This window comes from Lissotriton vulgaris, chromosome 5 (assembly GCF_964263255.1).
Source record: "Lissotriton vulgaris chromosome 5, aLisVul1.2, whole genome shotgun sequence".
In the NCBI taxonomy this organism is placed as follows: Eukaryota; Metazoa; Chordata; class Amphibia; order Caudata; family Salamandridae; genus Lissotriton; species Lissotriton vulgaris.
In genome coordinates, this window is record NC_141693.1 from 404,243,770 (window position 1) to 404,264,161 (window position 20,392).

Consider the following 20,392-nt stretch of genomic DNA (forward strand, 5'->3'; position numbering starts at 1 on the left):
GGCGAAGAACCGTCCTTAGACTACTCCGGGGAAAAAGCCACAATTAGGCGCCCCATCCCCGGGGAGAATGACATCATCAACCGCCGAACCTCAGGCGACAAACAGGCGTCTGAAGAGGAATCGACGACCTGGCGCCGTAGAGTCCACAACCGGAGTCAGGTCAACGTTGATGCAGATGGATTGGGGATCCGTCGCCGACATCTGGCGTGCGCAAAACGAGCACGCTTTAAAACCCAAAGGCATTTACACACTGTACCCAGAAAAAACGCTCAAGAGAGAAAAGAGAAAGGCCTGAACCGGACAGTAACACTATCCGGGTCCACGTTGCACGCGGAAAAGAAGAAAACTGTTGTCAGCGTGCCTGGATGGGGCTTATGTGACCTCGCTGACGTCGCGCCCGCGGAGGACGTCGGGCGGAGTCGCGTGGCAACGCCCGCCCCGGCGCGCAGGGATGCTGGGCAAGAAAGTTTTCCGGGTCCAGTCGCACGTCTGGGGGATATTCTACGTTAAGGAATCTGCGGCTAGTAGTTATCAGATGTAAGACGCACAGAGTACCTGCTCAATGCAGAATGGTATCACAGAGACAGTGTAAGAGTAAAAAAACACCACCATGAACCTGACAGCTTCACAAACCTAGAAAACTAATGAGATGAACAGAAGAGGTTATGGTCAGTCAATAATGAAATGTGAATATGGGGCGATTTCTTTAGATAGGGGTACTCAAGGATGAATGTTGTTAACTTCGTGCTCAGTGCAACAAGACTAAGACTGAAAGGTAAGTGCAGAATTGGAAACGTTCAGGGAAAATATCGTCCCTCAGAAACAGCAAAAAGATTATTTCAACTAAAGACAGAGATGAAAAAACCTCACCACAAGATGCTGACAGCTGTCCTGGACAAAGGGTGAGGAAGGCAGATTCAAAATTAACAGCAGCTGAATATCACAAGAAATAATCAAATGATTGTTTCTAGGAACATAATAGAAACATTTCCAGGATCAAATGTTAGGGCTGCATGCCTATCTCTCTTGTATGATCAGTAAGAAAGCATGTCTGCACTAAGCAACAAAGTAAGAAGGTGCTGAAACTTAAACCATAGTCCAAGGTCATGGAAATGGAAGGCGGGACCAAAGTCAGAGTGGTCAACTCCTTAAAAACTGAAATTATCATAAAGTGTGTAACCCTGGGGCAGCAGTTAATGCAGAAAGCTGTTCCTGAACTAATATGAATAGCTCATTCATAAAGTCAAGCAAAGAAGAACCCACCATGAACTTAGAGCAGGGCTTCGTGAAGTCCAGAAATGCAGAGATGACAAAGCGTCATAGTTACGGTTACGGATTCAGTCCCAGGGAAGTTAACATGATGGAAAAGAAGGGGCAAGGCTGGTGTCAGAAACCATTTTCAGAACTTACTTAGGCGAGGATAAAGGAAATCTTGCACATAGTTCCAAAGTGCACTTTGTCAAAGAAGACATTCTTTGGCTCCTATGATGTGCGGTTCAGGCCAGAGAAAAATATCAACTTTCAGAATTTCAGTGTCATAAGCCAGCAAAAGAATGAAAGAATTTAGGGTATATTTGGGAATGTTATGGATGCCTCGGGAAAGGTCTGCTTAATATACATTGGGCAAGGCTAGTAACATTCACAATAAGACTAAGACACATAATTGGCTACAGGTGGTGATACTAAAAAAAAAAAAAAAAAAAAAGGATTGCCAAAACCCTAAATAACCTTCTTTGTTGGCACCAGAACACAAGTTGATTTTAAAGTATGTGGCAAGCAAAATGCTTCTTTCCTATCCCAAAACCAAATATAGTTTCATATACACAAGAAGAAGGACAAATACTGAGAACTTTAGGATATACGGATTACTGAAGGAATGGCATTTTGTGACTATTTTGTCCGTACACGGTGGCAGAAATATATAATTTAAAGGCATAATGAAAAAATTGAATGAAACAGTTACTTATTAAACACTCTACTAACCCAACGAGCATCCAGGCGCTGGTCCAAGGTACAAGTACTGAAACAGTAATAGAGGCAGGAGGAAGCTCCTATGGTAGGGAGAACAACAAGGTCTTCAAATGTTTTCCAAAAATGTACTCACTTTCTACCTGCCTCAGAGAAATAGGGAGATGATTTTAAGCTTTGGTTCCTAAAACTGAGAAGGGTCTCCCACCTCTGGTAATCAATCCAAAGCTAGCAATCCGTAGCATTTTAGTATAAGAGGATCTTAAAAATCTTTGAGTACAATAGTGTGTGAATCTATCAGAGAGATATTTTGGGTCAGTTTAAATAAAAGCCCAAAAAACGATAGACAAGGGTATTCACAGGAACCACTTCTTCACTGGGAACCTGTGGAGCACCCTTAGCCACTCAGATGCAGGACTCCTGTGAGGGAGTTTGAGCAGCATTTTGCATGGCATGCAATCTGTTGATCAAGTATTTAGGAATTCTTAAGTAAAGACAATAGTCAATCCTAGAAGTGATTAATGCATAAACAACTGTCTTGTGGGCATCTAAGGAAGTAAGTCAATACATTTTTCAGAGATTTTCATAAGATAAAAACATGTTCCAGACACAGCAAGTATTTTCAGATGGAAAGATAAATCTCTGTCAAATCTAATCCCAAAATTCCTTGCAACTTCTGTGAGGGGGAGGAGTGGTTTGGCAAGTCAATCTGGCCACCAGTCCAAAGCAGAAAAAGTGTTATTTTCCCCAAACAGGAGTATTTTGTTTTTTAGATGATTGCATTCCATCCAACAGTGCTCAACGTTCAATTTTTAGCAAAATTAATTATCTAAAGATCAATTGGATATATCATCTGCCTAAGAAGTAACAGTGATACCAAAATAATCAATAAGAGAGGCCAACAGGGTCATGTCAATACTGAAGCATGGAGGGCTAACTGATGTGCTGTGAGAGACCCAGTATTCATGCAATTTTTCCCCTGAGTTGAAGTGACAAACCATGACGATCTTAATTCTACCTGTGAGAAATGTTTGGTACCATTGCCAAGCTAGGCCACACATTTTAATGCCAGGAAGGTTCTGTAACAATAATGCTTATGACAGAGTGTCAAACGCTCCAAACGGATCTAGAAATATTAAGACAGTATTGTTACCATTGTCAACAGTAATCTTTTAGGATCCAGTACTTCAAGAATTGTTGACTCTGTAGAATGCAGAGGTCTAAATCCTGACTAAAAAGGAACACAATCGCTTGAGCCGCCTAGATATTCCATCAATTTCCTAGCTATTCTTACATTTTGATTTATGTTAGGATTTTGGGCTCTACTGCCAGCATCTTCAGCAGAGGTTTAATCATCATCAGCTTCCATCGTTTTGGGAGTAGTGCGAGGGTTAACAACAAATTTAGGATGAAATTCGAGATAGGATTGATAATGTCCATAGGTTATATGGAAATTATAAACATTTATTTTTAATAAAATCACGAAAATTGTTAACATTGAGGACAAGGGTCGATAGGCTAGCCAGATTTCCAATTCTTAACAGTATTAGTCAGATTGCTGTCATGTGATTGATTGAAACTCAGCAAGCAAGCTTTTAACATGTAAGGTGGTTACAACTGGGGGCCCGCTCCATCTCCACCGGCCATAACTTGCTATTTGTGAACCCAGTATGAATCACTTCTATCTTCTGTGCGAACAATTAAGATACTCTACTACACAGTTCTTGAGTTGGTTGGGTTTCAAAGGAACGGGTTATGGGATGGAGGAAATGTTTTACAATCTGAAAAATCTCCAGGGAACATTTTTGGGCCTTTTTATTTTAGTAGTGAAATATTTATTTCTAGTTTCTTTAATAGATTTATGATAGCTCTCAATAGCCACTCTATAACAAACCTTATACTTAAGAGGATACAAGCTAATCTCTCACTAGGCAAAGTTGGTGAGAAACAAGGGACTGATGAGGCCTGTTGCTTACAGCCGCCAAATCTCAGTGGTGCTAACTCAGTTTATAGCATCAATAAACCATTTATTTAACACATCCAGATCTTTATCCAACTCCCCAATCAAAGCCCGGGAGGACCTAACCAAAATATTTCCAAAACAAGAATATTGTATTTTACTCCAATGGCAAAAACCCTTACCATCAATGACTTCAAGCCTATTCCAGGCTCTATTAGAAGCCACAACCAGCACAAAAGGAATCAACATATAGCCCAATCAAATCGGTAATGTAGCTTAGTAATTTTTTAATGAATTAGGATTGGTAAATATTAAGTCCAAAGTGTGGCCAGTAAATTACATAAGACCACTGACAGCCTGGGAAATATTTAAAGTAGATAGATTTCCACTTAATTTCTTGGCTGACAGATTTTTTTCATGATCAGTGTGACAATTAAAGTCCCAAGTACTGTAATATTGGCATACTGTAACCAATGAGGGGTGTGAGCTTCTCCTAACGAATAAAGGAACTTTGAGCTCTGCTCCGGGGGACGACACACTAATACACCAGCTAAAGAACATTGCTAAGAGATTCTAAAGCCAAAACCAAGATTCTCAACGCCATCCAGGTTATCTAAAGTACAAAAAGAGTATTGGAAAATGTTGTGAAAAATGATGCCAGAACCTCTTTCCTTAGACTCTTTCCTATCAAGAATAAGTGCTTCAACCATACAACTCTGATCGAAGGTCATGGAAACAATAAGACTACTGACTCAGAGCCAAGACCAGAGTAAAGACCGCCGTAATCCATTTAGTAGACGATTATACTCTTGAAAAGAATTTAGTTGACTAGTGTCTGTCTGTTCCTGGAGTTTAAGTGTGTAAGATAAGTTGGAGATAATTCTGTAGTGAGATATGAATACAGACTCAGTCAGTGATTTCCTTAATGAAGGTGCGACCTAAAATTCCTTTATGGTGTTAGGGACTGTGCTAATAAGCAGAAATGCACTAAGGGTATTCTGTAAGGCATCAAGTACTGGACATAAATATACAATTTCTTTAAAAGTGCAAGCAAGTCTGACATTTACAGGTGACCCAGAGGCTTTACCTCTACTGGCAGAGGGGGTCAGAATTAACTAGTAAAAAATGCTGCAAGAGGGAATGGGAGGGAAGTACTACTGGCGTTGATTTTGTGCATAGCTTGGATGGGAGCAAATTCCCTTTGTGGGTGGGGAAGGAGCAGTGTACAGCATGTACATGCCCTCCATACACCTTGGCCTTAAAAATGAAAGCCTGGCCATTAACAGGTATGCACTAGACCTGACTATTCTCCTGCTTCGCGACTTGTCATTCTCAGGAGCGAAGCTTCTTACAGCAGAGGCTATCCTCCTTCACTAGCTAGACGGAAAGCTAGTCTTTCCAGACAGCCATCAACAGTATAAATCTTTCTTTAAGGTAAACCAAAATCAACAAGGAACAGATATCCAAAAGTGAAGAGTGTAAGTAGACACAGTGGAGAGAGAGTCAATAATTAAGGTAATCAAAATGAAGAAATACAGACCTCTACCTTTCAGTGTAGATATGGACCTTCATAACAACTAATGAATATGATTTACTACAGGAAGCATACCTAACAACATAACAGACTTGTATCATAAAAGTAAATGCTTTGATAATATAATTATTTGTCAACGTTTCTATTGTTTCTTCTAATTGTCTAAAAGATTTTGTTTCATAGGCATCTACTAATATTCCAGTTTTGTAAAATTACAATTTCAATCTTGCTAAAAGACATTTTTTTATAATTTAGCATCCCTGAACAAATAGATGCTTTGTTCAGGAATACAAGAACACCTGCTCTTTGTTTATATGTCATCCTAAATAATGAACACAAATGTTTTAAGTATATACATATGTTTAATTTTCAAATGTTTCAGCAAAAAATACAATAAATAGTCATCATTTAGAAAAGAAACATGACTTCACTTTCAGGTAAGTATAATAACTATCCTCCAAACCCAAGCATGACCTATGTTATGAAACCCTGATAGCTAATTAGCCTCTTCCTCTAGTTCTCGATCAAAAACAGTTTATAGCATTGAGCTACAGAATTGAGTTGTAGGGCAGTGTGGAGAACAGACCAGAGTGTAGATTCTTCTATACCTGAAAGGAATCCCACCATATTATCATAAAGTATAGTTTACTTTAAAACTACCCCTGCAAATAAGTGCCAAGTACAAATGATATATATTTTGTGGAAACAAAATGTAAAATAAACAGTTATGGGTCCTATGTTCATGGGCTAAGAGGGCTTGCAAAATGACCAGATGGCAATATGCTGACAACGCAAAAACATTTAAATAAATGAACTGATCGAGATCCACATATCTGATCATGGAGTCCATTTGCCCATAAAAAAAAAGATTGAGCCTCATTCTTCTTGGGCTAGTCACTTTGTAAGCAGATGTACACTGAGAAGAATACTTGTATAGAAACTGTTACAAGGAGCACAAATAATAAAATAACTGACATCTCAGGAAATATAGTGTAATCCTGGCTGTTAAACATTATGTTGTTTGGTTGCTTTAGGTTGTCTTTCACCTCTTGCGCATCTCACAATGTGTAGCTGTATGTCCCAATGTCAGAAATCATGAACACGTCTGCTAATACTACACATTGGACAACAGAGCCTATACATAACCACAGAAAGGAGTCATTATGAAAAAGGAAGTATACCTCAATGTCTTTGCTCCTGGCAACCTCTTCAAAGTTCTCCTGCTGTTCCAACGTTTTGTCAACTTTATCATCTGTCATGCAAAAACAGCGCAGGCGGGCTTCCACTGGGTCATTCATTTTGGCAAACACAACAAACTTGGCCATGTACGGAACACAGATTAACTCTCTGTACAGCTGTGTGGCAAGGCTGACTGTCTCTGGGATTTGATGGCAGTCTCCCAGCCAAAACCTGTGTTAAGAAGAAACAGATAAAAGGAAAAGGGTGTTATTTTTTGAAACGGACACAATTTCCTTAATCAAAAAAGGTTCTTATTTAAGGAGAGTGGACTATCAGTAGCCACCATATTGTAATTCATTGGATGTTACATTTCCATATAGCAGTGAAGCATTAGAAGGCAAAATGTTTAGCTCTGATGACAAAATACATCTTCCATATAGGGCACCGGAAGCATTATCAGTTGACTAAATTTAGCAAGCTCAAAAAAAAGTCATTCTTTTCTATTCTGATGGTGTGTTTCTTAATAAAGAAAAAGCCCGTTCACAGCAGAAAACACTCATAATAATGACCACATCATACCTATGCTGGTCTATCTTTGCTGGTTGCCCACTGAAGCCAGAGATGTATACAAGACTGCTTGCATCACCCATAAGGCAACACTCACATCCACTCCACGTTACCTGGTGAATAAACTCAAGCTTTCAGGATGCTCTAGATCATTGTAAAACACCAGAGCTTTGTGGCTAAAACCTCAGACTTTTATAAAAGAACGACTCCTGGCGCAATCCTTCTTGGGTAGAACAACCAGAATTTGTAACTTGCTGCCTCCAAACCTACGGACTACCACCGTGTTGGCAACCTCCAAAATGGAACTGAAAATCCTCCTCCTTTAACAATAGCTTGGCTAAAGGATGGGGTTGGGGGAGAGATGAATCAAGTGGGTTTTCCTCCTTTATGTGGACCCAACGGCACGAGTAAAGACGGGCTCCACAATTTCTGCTACATATGCAGTAGTTAGGGGACAAGGCAGGGATGCCCATTGTCCCCTCTGATCTTCGCCTTGGCTATTGAGCCTTTGGCAGAACTATTCCGGAGACAGGGCAGAGGTAGTGGAATAACGATAGAAGGCCATGAACATCTTATCTCGCTTTACGCTGGAGGTCTTTATGACTCTTGGAGGTCTTTGCGGCTGTCACTTGTGGAGCGTGTATCGTGTCTCCAAGATAGTGATGCTTCCTCGTTTGTTATACTTCTTTAAAAACCTGCCAGTTCAGATTACCGTGGCAGGAGTCAAACAACTTGATGCCCTTCTCTGCGACTTGATTTGGGATAGCGCCTGCCATTGAGTGTCTTTGGAGGTCTTGAGGCAACCCCCAGATGCCAGAAGATTGGGGGACCCAGAGTTCAAACTGTATTTTTTGCCTGTTCCATTGCAATGGATGACTAGATGGACAATACCCACAATCATGACTCGGATCTCTTAGGTCTGACCCCTATCAGGGACTCCTGTTGGCCCGCCTGCTTCGGCCATAGATAGCCCTCCCCAGCCTAGTACACTGGCACAAGTGGCTTTGTATTGCTGGCGTCATCGCCATGTCCGAACCCGGAGGGCTCACCATATTCCCCTGCTCTACCACTGGTGGGACTTCCGCATGGAGACGCTGTGGACTATTTCACTGCTGCCAAACTCTCTGAATGGACAGGGACAGGCCTTGAGATGATGGGAAATTGTTTCCTAAAGGGAGTTCAAATTCCAATGGAGTACTTCTCTAAAACTCACGGCCTGCCCAGAGGTCAGTTCGTGACTTACAAAGTGGGACAACGGATGGTATGAGCCCCTACCTCACACACTACTTCCACTTCTCTCTATGGGCTCCACACTACACCTTGTGACATGGGTCTATAAAGCCCTGAATGAAATGGGGAGGAGACCACTTTTGTCTCTTAGGGCCTGATTGGAGGGGGTACTAGGAAACGATATCCCAGTCAGAATGGGATAGGATGCTCGTCTACACTAATAAGGTATCACTAAATTCTAGGCTGAAATATATATAATTTAATTACCTACATATGACATACCTTAAACCGCATAGACTGAAGGTCATATATGTGGGAGAGCCCCATGAATGTTCCCACTGAAGAGTTCCAGACGCAGAGTTCTGACATATTACGTGTGGGTGCCCCACACTACAGATTTTTTGAACTGTAGTTTTGTTGCAGCTCCAGACCACAATGGGACACACTTTTCCCTGCTCTGTACAGATCTGTCTTTTAGGAGTTTCCCCAGACTCAAAAAAGTGTAAAGTGGGCTCTTGATTCATAGACTTGGCTCTCGATTTAGCTAGCCAGCTGGAGACCTGGGTGAGGGACGTCAAAACATGGGCAGAGGCAGAACATGCCCCTAGACGGGAAGATGCCCGTGGAGTTTGCAGAAACTCACTGGCCGAGTAATGGGCGGAAATTCTGTTAAGCTGGGGGCATCCGGAGAGGGACATGGACTCTTGAGATGGCGACCCGGGGGGGTCAGAGGGCCCACTGCAGATGGAGAGATAGATGAGAAAGTCATCAAGGGGAATGAGTGGCCTGAAGGTAAGGCCTACCTCACTCTGAGTGCTATGACTTGCTAACACCTACTTGATAGCCATGCACTGCAATTGCTGCGGTCTCTCCCCACCCCCCAGACATAGACTCTCCAGCCATGACCACCACACGTAATGAATAGTTTGGGCACTACTACTCGATGGCAACTCATGTTACACACCCTCATAGATACTGGGGCTGTGACGCCCATTCTCACCCCCCCCCCCACCACTAGAGACGTAGTTACGATACTGTTGTATAGGTTACCTAGCTAATTTCTTTATGATTGATCCCAGTTTCCCATTTTCCCATTTGACTCACACTTAAAGTCAAATGCGAACCACAACACAATACGATACTGAGAGCTTATCAGAAACCACACTACGCTCCAATGGTCATGAGATTGGTGGAGGGTATGCACACGCTGGTTCCAGCTGGGAACCCTAGGAACTGAGACCTATACGATCAATCAGTGCATTGAACCCATGTTGGAGACTTTTGTGACGTTCTGAAAAAGGAATCCTGCTTTTGTAATGTAATGTAAGCAATCATCTATAAATAGAAAAGTTTTAGAAACCAAATGTTGATTTTTCTGAAAAATGGCTATGTTCAAATGTCCAAATGACAATAGGCATATATTTAAAGAAAAAACAATAGCTTAGCTAAGACATTACAGCAAATACCATCCATCGAGAACAGGTTCACCCACCTCTTGGCCCAGAACTACACTACCTTACCTTCATCAGACATATACAACTTTTTCACTGCTGTATATTCCCATTGTACACCTTGTTTTCTTTTTTTTACCATTTTGTAATTCTAGAGCTCATGTAATTATATTTGTTAATTCTTGAACCAGTAATGACAAATGTACTATAATGCACTCTTGCCCCTTGGGGTAATGTTAGCACTATACAAAAATGCATGAATAAATAAAATAAATAAATATGTTGGGGCATGTGGAGGAGTTTCCTTGCTTTGAGCGTAAAAAAGTAACTGCATACATATGGCAGGAGGTGGGCATTAATTGTATCCAAAATATTCTCTCGAGACAGATTCCCTGGAGTTTGATTTAAAACAGGGACTATTAATTCCTAGCAAACCAGCATTATTGATTAACTGCCTTCCCACCATTGCACAAGCCATCAGATTTGATGGACTTTCTAATGAGCATCTGTTTTGGTTCCAATGCAAGTTTGCAGAAGAGATTGTTTAAATATCCCCCCCCCCCCCCCCCAAATAAAGTGTGCGGGTGCTTTCAGTGCTCCTGAACAATCTGAAGTGGACCGATCTTCCTTTTCGAAGGCCCCCTTGTCCCTATGTAAATGGAAGAAAGCCTTTCACTTGCAACAGCACACAAATATGGTGAAACAGCACCAGTAATTTTACAGAAAATCATTCGGGGATACACTAATCATGACTATTAGCACACCCCCAAGGATGGCCATAGAAAGGTAGCATGGAAGGTCTCACATATGTCCCATCCAGCCCCACAGGGATCTGGGAGGTACCTGGCCTCCTTCAAAATATGGGATTGAGTGTACATGCAGGGAAACAAGTAACATAAGAGCCTCCAAGTGAGTAGGGTATGCTTAGCAAAATGCACACCATGTTGGCATGAGCTGAAGACCACGTTTATACAGCTGTTTACCACAGATCAGGCCATTTAAAGAGCTGGAATAATGGTAGCAGTGTGGAGTAACTGATCTATTGCACATCTCTCTCATTTTTAATAAAGTAATGCAATAGCCTTATTACTGAATCCACAAAATATAGACCCCTGTGTGTAATATTTGCAGGTTGTAAGAAGGCAAATAAAATTAGGTTAGTTGGTGTTCAGGTCAGCACGAAACCCTGGCCCAGTGTTGTGGGTTCAAATTGAACAGATAGGTAACAGTTTGAAATGAATGTCACCATGCAGTAGTAAGATGTCCTTTCTAATGTTCTCCCACAATTGCATACTTTTCATTTTCTGATCTATGGGGAGATGTTTTGCCTCACAAACATAGATGGAACTATGTTAGACTTCACAGCACTTCTGGGCACATCACGGCATCTTTGTAATCTATAACATAGTTGTGTACACTAACTATTGAAACACCATCTGTTTTCAGGCGCCAAGGACATTTAAGTGGTAAATGTCACAAACTGAACACCACCAATACTGAGGGGAATAAAATGTGAAACATCAGCATAGGTTAGAGATGTCTGCGGGAGACATAGGGTACTTAATAATGAACAGTGGTGTCTATAACTTCAATCAAGAAATTAACAAAAGAAATGTAACATGCCCAATATGTTTACGCACATCATGGAAGAGGTTGTATCAAAGGCGTTAGCTGAAACGTAGGCTTTGCCAATGCTTGCTACTGATGCCGAACATTGGCAGAAAAGAAAACAATGCTGATTGCCAATGCAGTTCAGACAGCTAGAAACCCCACCCGCAAAAATGCCTGTCATTGTGAAATGGTGCATGTGTTGGTGTATGCGTCGCCACACACGTGTGCCTGAGTCAGGATAGTGGGATGGGAGAGCAACAGAGGTGCACAGAGTGCTTGTAAAAATAAAATATAAGCAATAAAAAAAGATGACCTTGGTGGGGAGGGCAGCTGATGTGCAGGGGGGAGCAACGGGCTAAACTGGGTGAGGTGGGGATGTGACGGCGAGTCACTAAACAGGTGATACAGCTCATGGAGTGCCGAAAGGAAAAAGTAGTTCCATGACTGTAACCAATGGAAAGAAACACACAAACCAAGCAAGATAAAGAAGCTATGCTCTGGGATGGGACAAACACAAAAAAGGAAACAAAAGTATCAAAGGCATCAAAAAATTAAAATCAAGCTTTGGGATAGATGAGAAAGCCAAACAATCATGAGCAGGGGGGCTGACCTAAAGTCTAATCTAAGTAGGGTTATTGTACACATCAGGTCTTTTAACAACACACAGCCTAAATGCTAGCTGTGTGTAAGCGAGACTGAACATCTAACTTTCTGTCGGTGGTAAAATCTCTTCCTTCCCCTGTATTCAAATATATTAATACTTGGGCATATTTCTTTCACTGATGACAATACAGCCCTGTTTTTCCTGTTAAATAAACTCTCTTCACTTTCATGATGGAACTTACTACATTCATATGTGTACGTATTTAATTTACTCCTCGTTTGTTGCTACAATATCTTTATTGCCATCACCTGGCTCTATAGATGTTCACTCAAACTGATATTGTTATAATGCACTGCATGGCCCCATGCACAGCATTTTTGTTAGAAAGGTTACTTATTCAAGTCAAAAGAACAAGACATGAGGCGGACATCTGGCATTAAGTTTCCCACCATCCCATTGAGTTTGGCGTCGGAACAAGACTGAATGTCCTTGCCTTTACCATTACTACACCACGGACACTCAAAAACACCGTCTTTTCCTCAGCCTACATGTGTTCATGTTTCCTGTAGGCTTCCACATGAAAACCAAGAAGGCATAAATATACTAAATGTCTTTGGGGACATAGCAAAACTCCGGAGAAGAAAACATTTGATGTTCATTGTTCTGGACAGTTATGGGGCAAATTAATACCATTTTTGTGATATAGTATGAAGATGACAATTTTCAATTTGCATCTGATAGTCAATGGTGTTAAAGGCAGCTGAGAGCTAAGGAGGATCAATTTGTAGGGATGGTACAGGCCCCTGCTGTTCAGCAGCTCCTCTGTGAAGTTTAGAAGAGTATTCTTGGTGTCCCAATTGTTTTATGTATCTGTGAGCTACTGGCTGATCTGACATTCCAGATGGCCCAAGCAGGTGAAGATGTCTTGAGGGAGGTCAGGACGTTGTAATGTTGAATTCATAGACTGGTGGTTGCTCACAGAGTATGGTTGCACAGGTTGGTACAGGAGAGGAAAGGATGGGCTTATTGGCCCGTGAGGAGGAGGTTGCAATACATACTCTTAGGGTGTGAATTTTGATTACTTTTTTAATAACATAATTAGGTAGCCAACAAACTCTAATCAGGGGGCTAACATGCTAGATGTTGAGCTAGGCCTATAGATGCACAACAAGTCTGCAGACGAGTTGAAGACTAATCAGTGCATCATTGAAGTAGCCATTCTCTGCTCAAGTACAGGCTAATTCTATAGCCCATAGAGTATGCCCGTATTTCTACTGTGCTGTTTAGGTGTTCAAGTTAGCGGTACTAATCAGTGTACCATCTGTTAGTCTTCAAAGAACAGCATTTGTGCTGTTGTATTGTATAATTTCACAATCTGTTGCCCCTAGACAAAAAAAATTAAAATCTGCAAAGAGAGATGCTATTGTTGAAAATCAATAATGCAACATGCTTAGTGTTGTACTTGGACCTCTCTGCAGGATCACCCCAAAACATTTTTGCTCACCCCTCCTGTTTCTGAACCCGTTTTTGTTGGCTTTTAGTACTGTGCACTTTATCATTGATAAACAGTGCTAAAGTGCTTATAATCTCTCCCTTAAACATAATAAAATTGGTCTAGAACTGATTATTACCTTTAATTTACTTATAACTCCTTAGTAAAATGGTACAACATGTACCCAGGGCCTGTTAAGTAAATGCTACTAGTTAGTCAGCAGCACTGATTGTGTCATCGTCTTAAGTAACCCTTTTAAACATTTCACTACCACTGCAGCCTGTATGAAGTTTTAAACTACTGACAATGCAATCTGGCAAAATTAACCCTTTGCTAGGCCTAAAACTCCCCCTTTTAATCCATATAAGTCACCCCTAAGTTAGGCACTAAACAGCCCATACTGCTGGGTGCAGTGTATTTACAAGTTGGACATGTGCTCTTAGGATATACATGTCACAGTTGTGAAAGACTCCTACATTTGTTTTTGTCTACTGTGAGGCGGTTCTCTCCAATTGAATAACTCTGGGTTGCCTTATTACATTTAATAACTGATAATGTTTGGTAGGGAGCAGGTAGGAATGTCATGTTTACTCTCAAACATATTGTAATTTAAAATGCTCTTTAATGGTAAAGTTGGATTTTAAGTCACAATTCTGAAAATGCCACTTTTAGAAAGTTGTCATTTTCTTCTCGTAACCATTTGGTGTCTGCGTCCTGGGTCCCATGGCCTCTATGTATTCCTCCCTGATGAAGTGGGACTAGATGTTTGCCGGATGGACCATCCTGTGAGGATGGGAAAGGCAGAGCTGTTTCCTGTCCTAATTACATTTTAAAGGGGCTGCCTCCAGCACACTCACAAAGAACTTGACAACAGCTTATTGTCAGCAGAGGCCCCTGGGAGCCTGGGCAAGGGAGGGAAGGAAAGTCCACAACCAGATGTGGGTTGAGTCTAGAATTTCCTCCCACTTGAGAGCTGGCACCAGGTACAAATAATGGACCCTCAGATCAGCTCTTCAGTACACTCCTGGACCTGTGGACATTACAGAAGGAGGACTACCCTGCTGCATAAAGCCAGCCATGCTCTCAGAAAAGTAAGACTGGACCGGCTTCCTTTATCCCATGCTAACCTGAGGGACTTCAAGGGTCAGTTGAAAGAGCTCCTGTTTTGTGCTACAGTGTCACAACAAGCTCCAGAGGCCTTATTGCAACTGACCAGCTGTAACTGGACCTGCAAGGATCTGCAACTGGACCTGCCTGAGCCCTGCTGGCCTCTGCTAGAGTGAGTCCCTAAACCCCAAGAGGCGTATACCCAGGTCCTGGACCCTTGGCTGGCATCACAGTGGACTCCTGAAGTTTGGGTTCTTTGCAACTGTGGACAGCTCATTCATGTTGAGATCTTGCCACTCCACGCAACACTATTGTGAAGCTCCAATGAATCAGGCTCTTCATGCTACAGTGACCGCCAGCTGTAACCAACAACACTTGACCTGCACTTAGCACTGCAGCAATGACTGCCAGTGGTGACTGCCAATGCAAAGCTGCAGCAACAACGGCTGCGACGTTGTCAGAATCTTCACACTACAGCGACGACCGTCTGTGATGCCAGGTCTGCTCTATGGTCTACAGGGCCGAACGGCCATGTTGCTCTCCACGCAGTCTCCTCCAACGCGAACTGGACTCTTCGCTCCAGACATTGAGAGGGTAACTTTTTCAACGGGACTAACCTAGTCCCTGTATCCAGCCAGCCCTCCATCACAGTCAGCCTGAACTTGAGACTTTCCGATAGTCTTTAATGGCTATATGACTGCGAGTTTAGGATCAAGAAATCCAAGCACCGCCTGCTCGGCTAGTGCCCATTGATACATACCACAATGAGGAACCAAGGCATTCAAATATGAAAATCAAATGCGGTGAGAACCGCAAACTATGTTCAACTAAAAAAAAATAAGAAACACAAAATACCACAGACAATTACTCTCACAAAGTCACACAGTACCCACTCAGGGTATTCACTGCTGAAAAATGGTAATACCTGATGTTTATTCTCAGTTTCACAAATATGGCAACCTCATATTTCTGCTCCTTCACAACAAAATTCTGCTCAATATATATCACAAGGTTTTCTGCCACAAGCAACTTAAAATACACGCACAGATCAAATCCATACTGCTGTTTCAGTGAAAAAAAACTTTGCAAGGATGTAACAAAAGTTTCAGAAAGTCAGCATATTATTATTTTCTTACCTTGCTGAGACATTCGTAGTGAAGGAAACACAGTCATTTGTAAACGTCAATGGGGTCGTTCCTGTAATGTCTTCCCACTGAGCAGGCGATGTACCCCCTGAAAAGATAGTACACTTAATGTGGATACAATAATAATAATCAGCGTTTAGTTTTTTTCATTCAGGAAAAGTTTAAAATTATGAAATGACGAATCAGTGGTGTGACAGCAAAAAACCCCAGTCTGAATCCAGTAACCAGACTGGGTATGAACCGCACTTACACTGAAAAATACAGAGCTGGAAATTGTAAAAGTTACTGTTGGTGAAAGAAGCCCAGAAAACAAAAAATATTCAAACAAGATAAAAGATTTTTAAAAAAGGCAAAAAAGTCAAATTACAGTCAAAAAAGTATTAAAAAGAAACATAAATGAAGATACACACTAGATAAAGTTTGAATGACAGATTGTGCATCAATTAACTGAATTACAACCTCAACAAGTGAAATGATAACAACACTTTTCAAATGCTGGTAGATATTTTATTTTTTTGATGCTTCAATTTAATATATAACTATCACTACAGCAGGGGGGGCGCTAGAGGGCGCACTGCGGAATGGCCGCACTGTCGTGAGGCTCCCGCTGCCCGGAGCTATTATCCGCCTAGGTATCCTGTTTACCATCGCTGCGCCCTGACCTGACCCCACGGATCGGTTGGGATATCGGCTGTCCACCCACGGTCCAACTCCTGAGCCATTCGGAGGTTGCTGGCCGAAGTTACGACGGTCCCAAGTTTCTCCGACTCGCGCTCTGGAAGTCTGATGCCCTCTTGCCCGGCGTCACTGTTCATGCCAGTCCGGGGCTCTGCACGTGGGGTGTAGGCCTAGCTCCGCCCTTCTCCGCCAAGTTCGGTTGCTGGCCGGGCGAGACGCTTGGTTCTCCCTTGGTGTCGGACTTATCTCTCGGCTCTCCCATCTGCCTGGCCAGATACCATCGCCCACGGAGGTACAACGGATTTAATACCTGGGTGTTGAGGGTTTGCCCCCCTTGGGCTGGGCACGACGACGGCCTTTACTCGTCGGTGGGAGTGGCGGGGTGTGTTGGCCTGCTCGTGCCCCCACGATTCGAGCTGCTTACTGCTTGGCCGGGGCCCTTGTCCGAACTGTATCCTGATCCCCATTTGCCTCATTTCCCTTCTTTACCACCGTTATGGGGAAGCCGGACACTAAACAGTCCAAACTGTCCTTTGACTCTGGAGGGGCCAGGCGTGGGGCGCGTTCGCTTCAGGAAGCTGGGGCTTCGCGGTCCCCCCCCCCAAATGTCGCTGAGAGTGTCCCGCACCCACCTCCGCCGGACTTCGCCCAAATGATGCAGGAGATGAGGCAGGGGTTCGCCACTATAGTGGACAAAGTGGACAAGATATCGTCGCGCATGGATGCGGTTGTTCAGAAATTGGACGTGCATGAGGAGCGCTTGACGGCGGCTGAACAGCGCATTTCGGACCATGATGACACGGCGGCCACCCATACCACCCAACTGGCGAGAATGGACAATATCTTGCGTGTCATTGCCGCCAAGAACGAGGAGTTGGAGGCGAGGAGTAGGCGCAACAACGTGCGCATTGTAGGTGTGCCGGAGTCCACGAATGTGGGCAAAATGGAGACTTATGTGGAGAGGCTACTGGTGGGCGCAATTGGGACGGAAGTCTTCTCGTCCCAGTTCATCGTCGAGAGAGCGCATCGGACATTGGGACCTCGACCGGCCTCTGGGGCTGCACCGCGGCCCATCATTGCGCGCCTCTTGAACTATCGTGATCGAGACGCTGCTCTTCAGGCGGCCCGCACTAACAGGGCTCTCTCCTTCGAAGGGGTGTCTTTCACCATGTACCCCGACTTCACACCGCTGGTGCAGGACCAGCGTCGGAAGTTTTTGGGGGTGAAGAGGAAGCTTCGGGACCTTCAAGTGGACTACGCCTTGCTTTATCCGGCTAAACTTAGAGTGACGCATCAGGCTAAACAACATTTTTTCACCAACCCACAGCATGCTGAGGACTTTGCGAAGCGCCTCCAGCGCGAGCGCGCTGCTGGGGATCGTGGTGACGATCGAGATCCGGAGGGTGATCATTCGGCTGCTGAGGAGGAGGTCGCCTGATTCTGGTGACTTTGGAGTTTGTCTATCTTCTTCCCGGTTCTTGTAGTATTGTGGACATGTAACTTTTGTATTTAGACCTGCTGGCTTCCTTCTCAGTATTTACGGCCTAGCTATTGTCCGTTTTTGACTTTTTTGCTGATGTGTGGGTTGTGTCTGTCTTATGACGAGTGAGTGCGTTTTGCTGTTTTTGTGGGGTTGGGATGGCACCGCGGGATGGTGTTATGGGATGTCGCGCTCTGGGCACCCACCCCCCCGCGCTGCGCCTGGTGCCGCCTGATACTCGTTGGCGCGGACACTGGCGTGGCGTGAGGGAGTGGTGTCGTGCACCGCTGGAAGGTTCCCCGGAGGGTGTGCCCCATGTTTACCTTTTGTTTGGATTCTAGTCCTATGTTGGTTGACTGGATGTGTGTTGAGGGATGGGGGGGAGGGGTGTATGCGGCCTGATAGTTGGGGTGGTGTCAGGTGGGTGGGTGGGGGGGGGTTGACGCTGTCCATGTCTGTTTGCCCGGGTCTTTTGGTTCGTTTTGGTAGCTGCTACTGTTGTCTGAGTGCACGGAAATGCCGTTGCGCCCGCTATCCGGGCTGTTCCACTTTCCTATCTTACGGGACGGGTTCTGGGATCCGTGATTCCGTCCATTTTGGGCCCGAGTGCGTCGGCCGCCATCTTAGGCTGCCACGTGCCGGGGTGCGCTCTGCGAGCGTAGCACGTGTGCGAGATGTGGGCCGCGTGGAATGGCTTGGCGGCGTGTGGCGCGTAGTCTGTCCTGAGTGCTTGCTGCGTGGATAGGTCGATTGGGGGGGAGTTGTTTTGTTCTTGATTGGTTGTTTTGGAGACGACTGGGAAATGTATGGAGTGTTTGTGGAGGTCGTCCCGTTCCCTGGGGCGTGGACCTATCGTTGGCTGTTGATGGTAGTCGGATGCCCTGTATTTGGTTACCGGGTCCTGTGGGGCCCTTACGTTATGTGATGTCAACTGCTGCTGAGAATCAGATCTCGTTTTTGACCTGGAATGTACGGGGCCTTAATGATGCCAGGAAGTGTCGTAGTGTGATACAGTATTTGGACAGGCATGCTATTCATGTTGCTTTTCTCCAGGAGACGCATCTGCGCCCCGCTCCCTCCCCCACTTTCGGCGGAAGGTGGGCTGCGGCCAGGGGGTTTGCTTCATACTCTTCTTATGCTCGTGGGGTTGTCACCCTTGTTAAGAGGTCGCTTGCATTTCAGGAACTTGGATCTATGGGGGACCCTGAGGGGCGCTATGTGCTGCTGTGGGGACGGCTTGGGCAGAACACTATACTGTTTGTTAACTGCTATGCTCCCAATGTTGATACGCCAATCTTTTTTGTCACTCTGTGGGGTCATGTTCTTGCTGTGGATGCTACTCACATTGTGTGGGGGGGTGACTTCAACCTTGCGTTTCAGGCCCAGTTGGACAGATCGGAGGGTAGCCCTCAGTACAATGTACAGGCTAGGGATGTGCTGCGGGGGATAGTGGAGGAGGCTGGGATGGTTGACAGCTGGAGGCACACCCACCCTGCCACTAGGGAGGGCACTCATTACACCACACATGCTCGATCATGGGCAAGACTGGACTATGTATTTCTTTCTAGAGGGTTGATGGCTGGCCTCAGGGGGGTCACACATTTAGCCAGGACGTATTCCGACCACTGTCCGGTGAAGGTTGATTTGTCCGTCCCCGGGTTACACAGGCCGCGCCCGCCTTGGCGTTTGTTTCCGACTGCTTTGCTTGACCCGGTGTTCAAGGAGGAACTCGGTGCGGAGGTGGAGGCGTTCTTCCCTAGAAACAAGGGCTCTGTGGAGAGCATTGAGGTCATTTGGGAGGCATTCAAGGTCACGATCCGGGGTGTCACTATTTCTAAAAGTTGTGGAGTACTCCGTCTGATTGTTCGGACCCTAGAGAGGTTGGAGGCTGACTTGCGAGACTTGGAGCGCAGGATGCAGGTGACTTCAGACCCTGATCTTTTGGCACAGTTCCGCACTAAGCTCTCCGAGTATGAAGAGGAGGCTGCTCGAGAGGCTAAGCACAGGGGGAAATACTGGACGGCGAGGCGATACTGCGAGGGGGAGCGGCCCGGTAAGGTCCTCGCTGCCCTTACTAGACATCCTAGGCATGGGTCGGACGTGCTGGAATTGGTGTCCCCGGATGGCACTCGCTGTCGTGACACTTCGGAGATTCAGCGCACATTTATAGATCACTATGCACACCTTTACACGACACAGCAGACGGGTGAGACTCGATACGGTGGCTTCCTCGACGAGTTGGCGCTTTGTTGGCTATCGGACGGTCATCGGGAGTTCTTAGGCAGGCCCCTGGAGGTGGAGGAGGTCAGGAATGCCATCATGTCTCTCTCTAATGGGAAGGCCGCCGGGCTGGATGGCCTTCCTGCTGAATTCTATAAGTGCTATA

At 44.5% G+C, this 20,392-nt stretch overlaps 1 protein-coding gene across 11 annotated transcripts in view; it reads right to left on the bottom strand.

Annotated features, from left to right (window-relative positions):
* Nucleotides 1-20,392, bottom strand: part of ANK3 (ankyrin 3) — a 2,005,091-nt gene that overhangs the window by 188,915 nt on the left and 1,795,784 nt on the right. For all 11 annotated transcript variants that reach the window (XM_086921764.1, XM_086921763.1, XM_086921757.1 and 8 more), the window contains 2 exons: nucleotides 15,840-15,936; nucleotides 6,644-6,872 (listed from right to left, as the gene is read on the bottom strand). In XM_086921764.1, coding sequence (XP_086777890.1) covers nucleotides 6,644-6,872; nucleotides 15,840-15,936 — 326 coding nt within the window. The remainder of the gene's footprint in view (nucleotides 1-6,643; nucleotides 6,873-15,839; nucleotides 15,937-20,392) is intronic.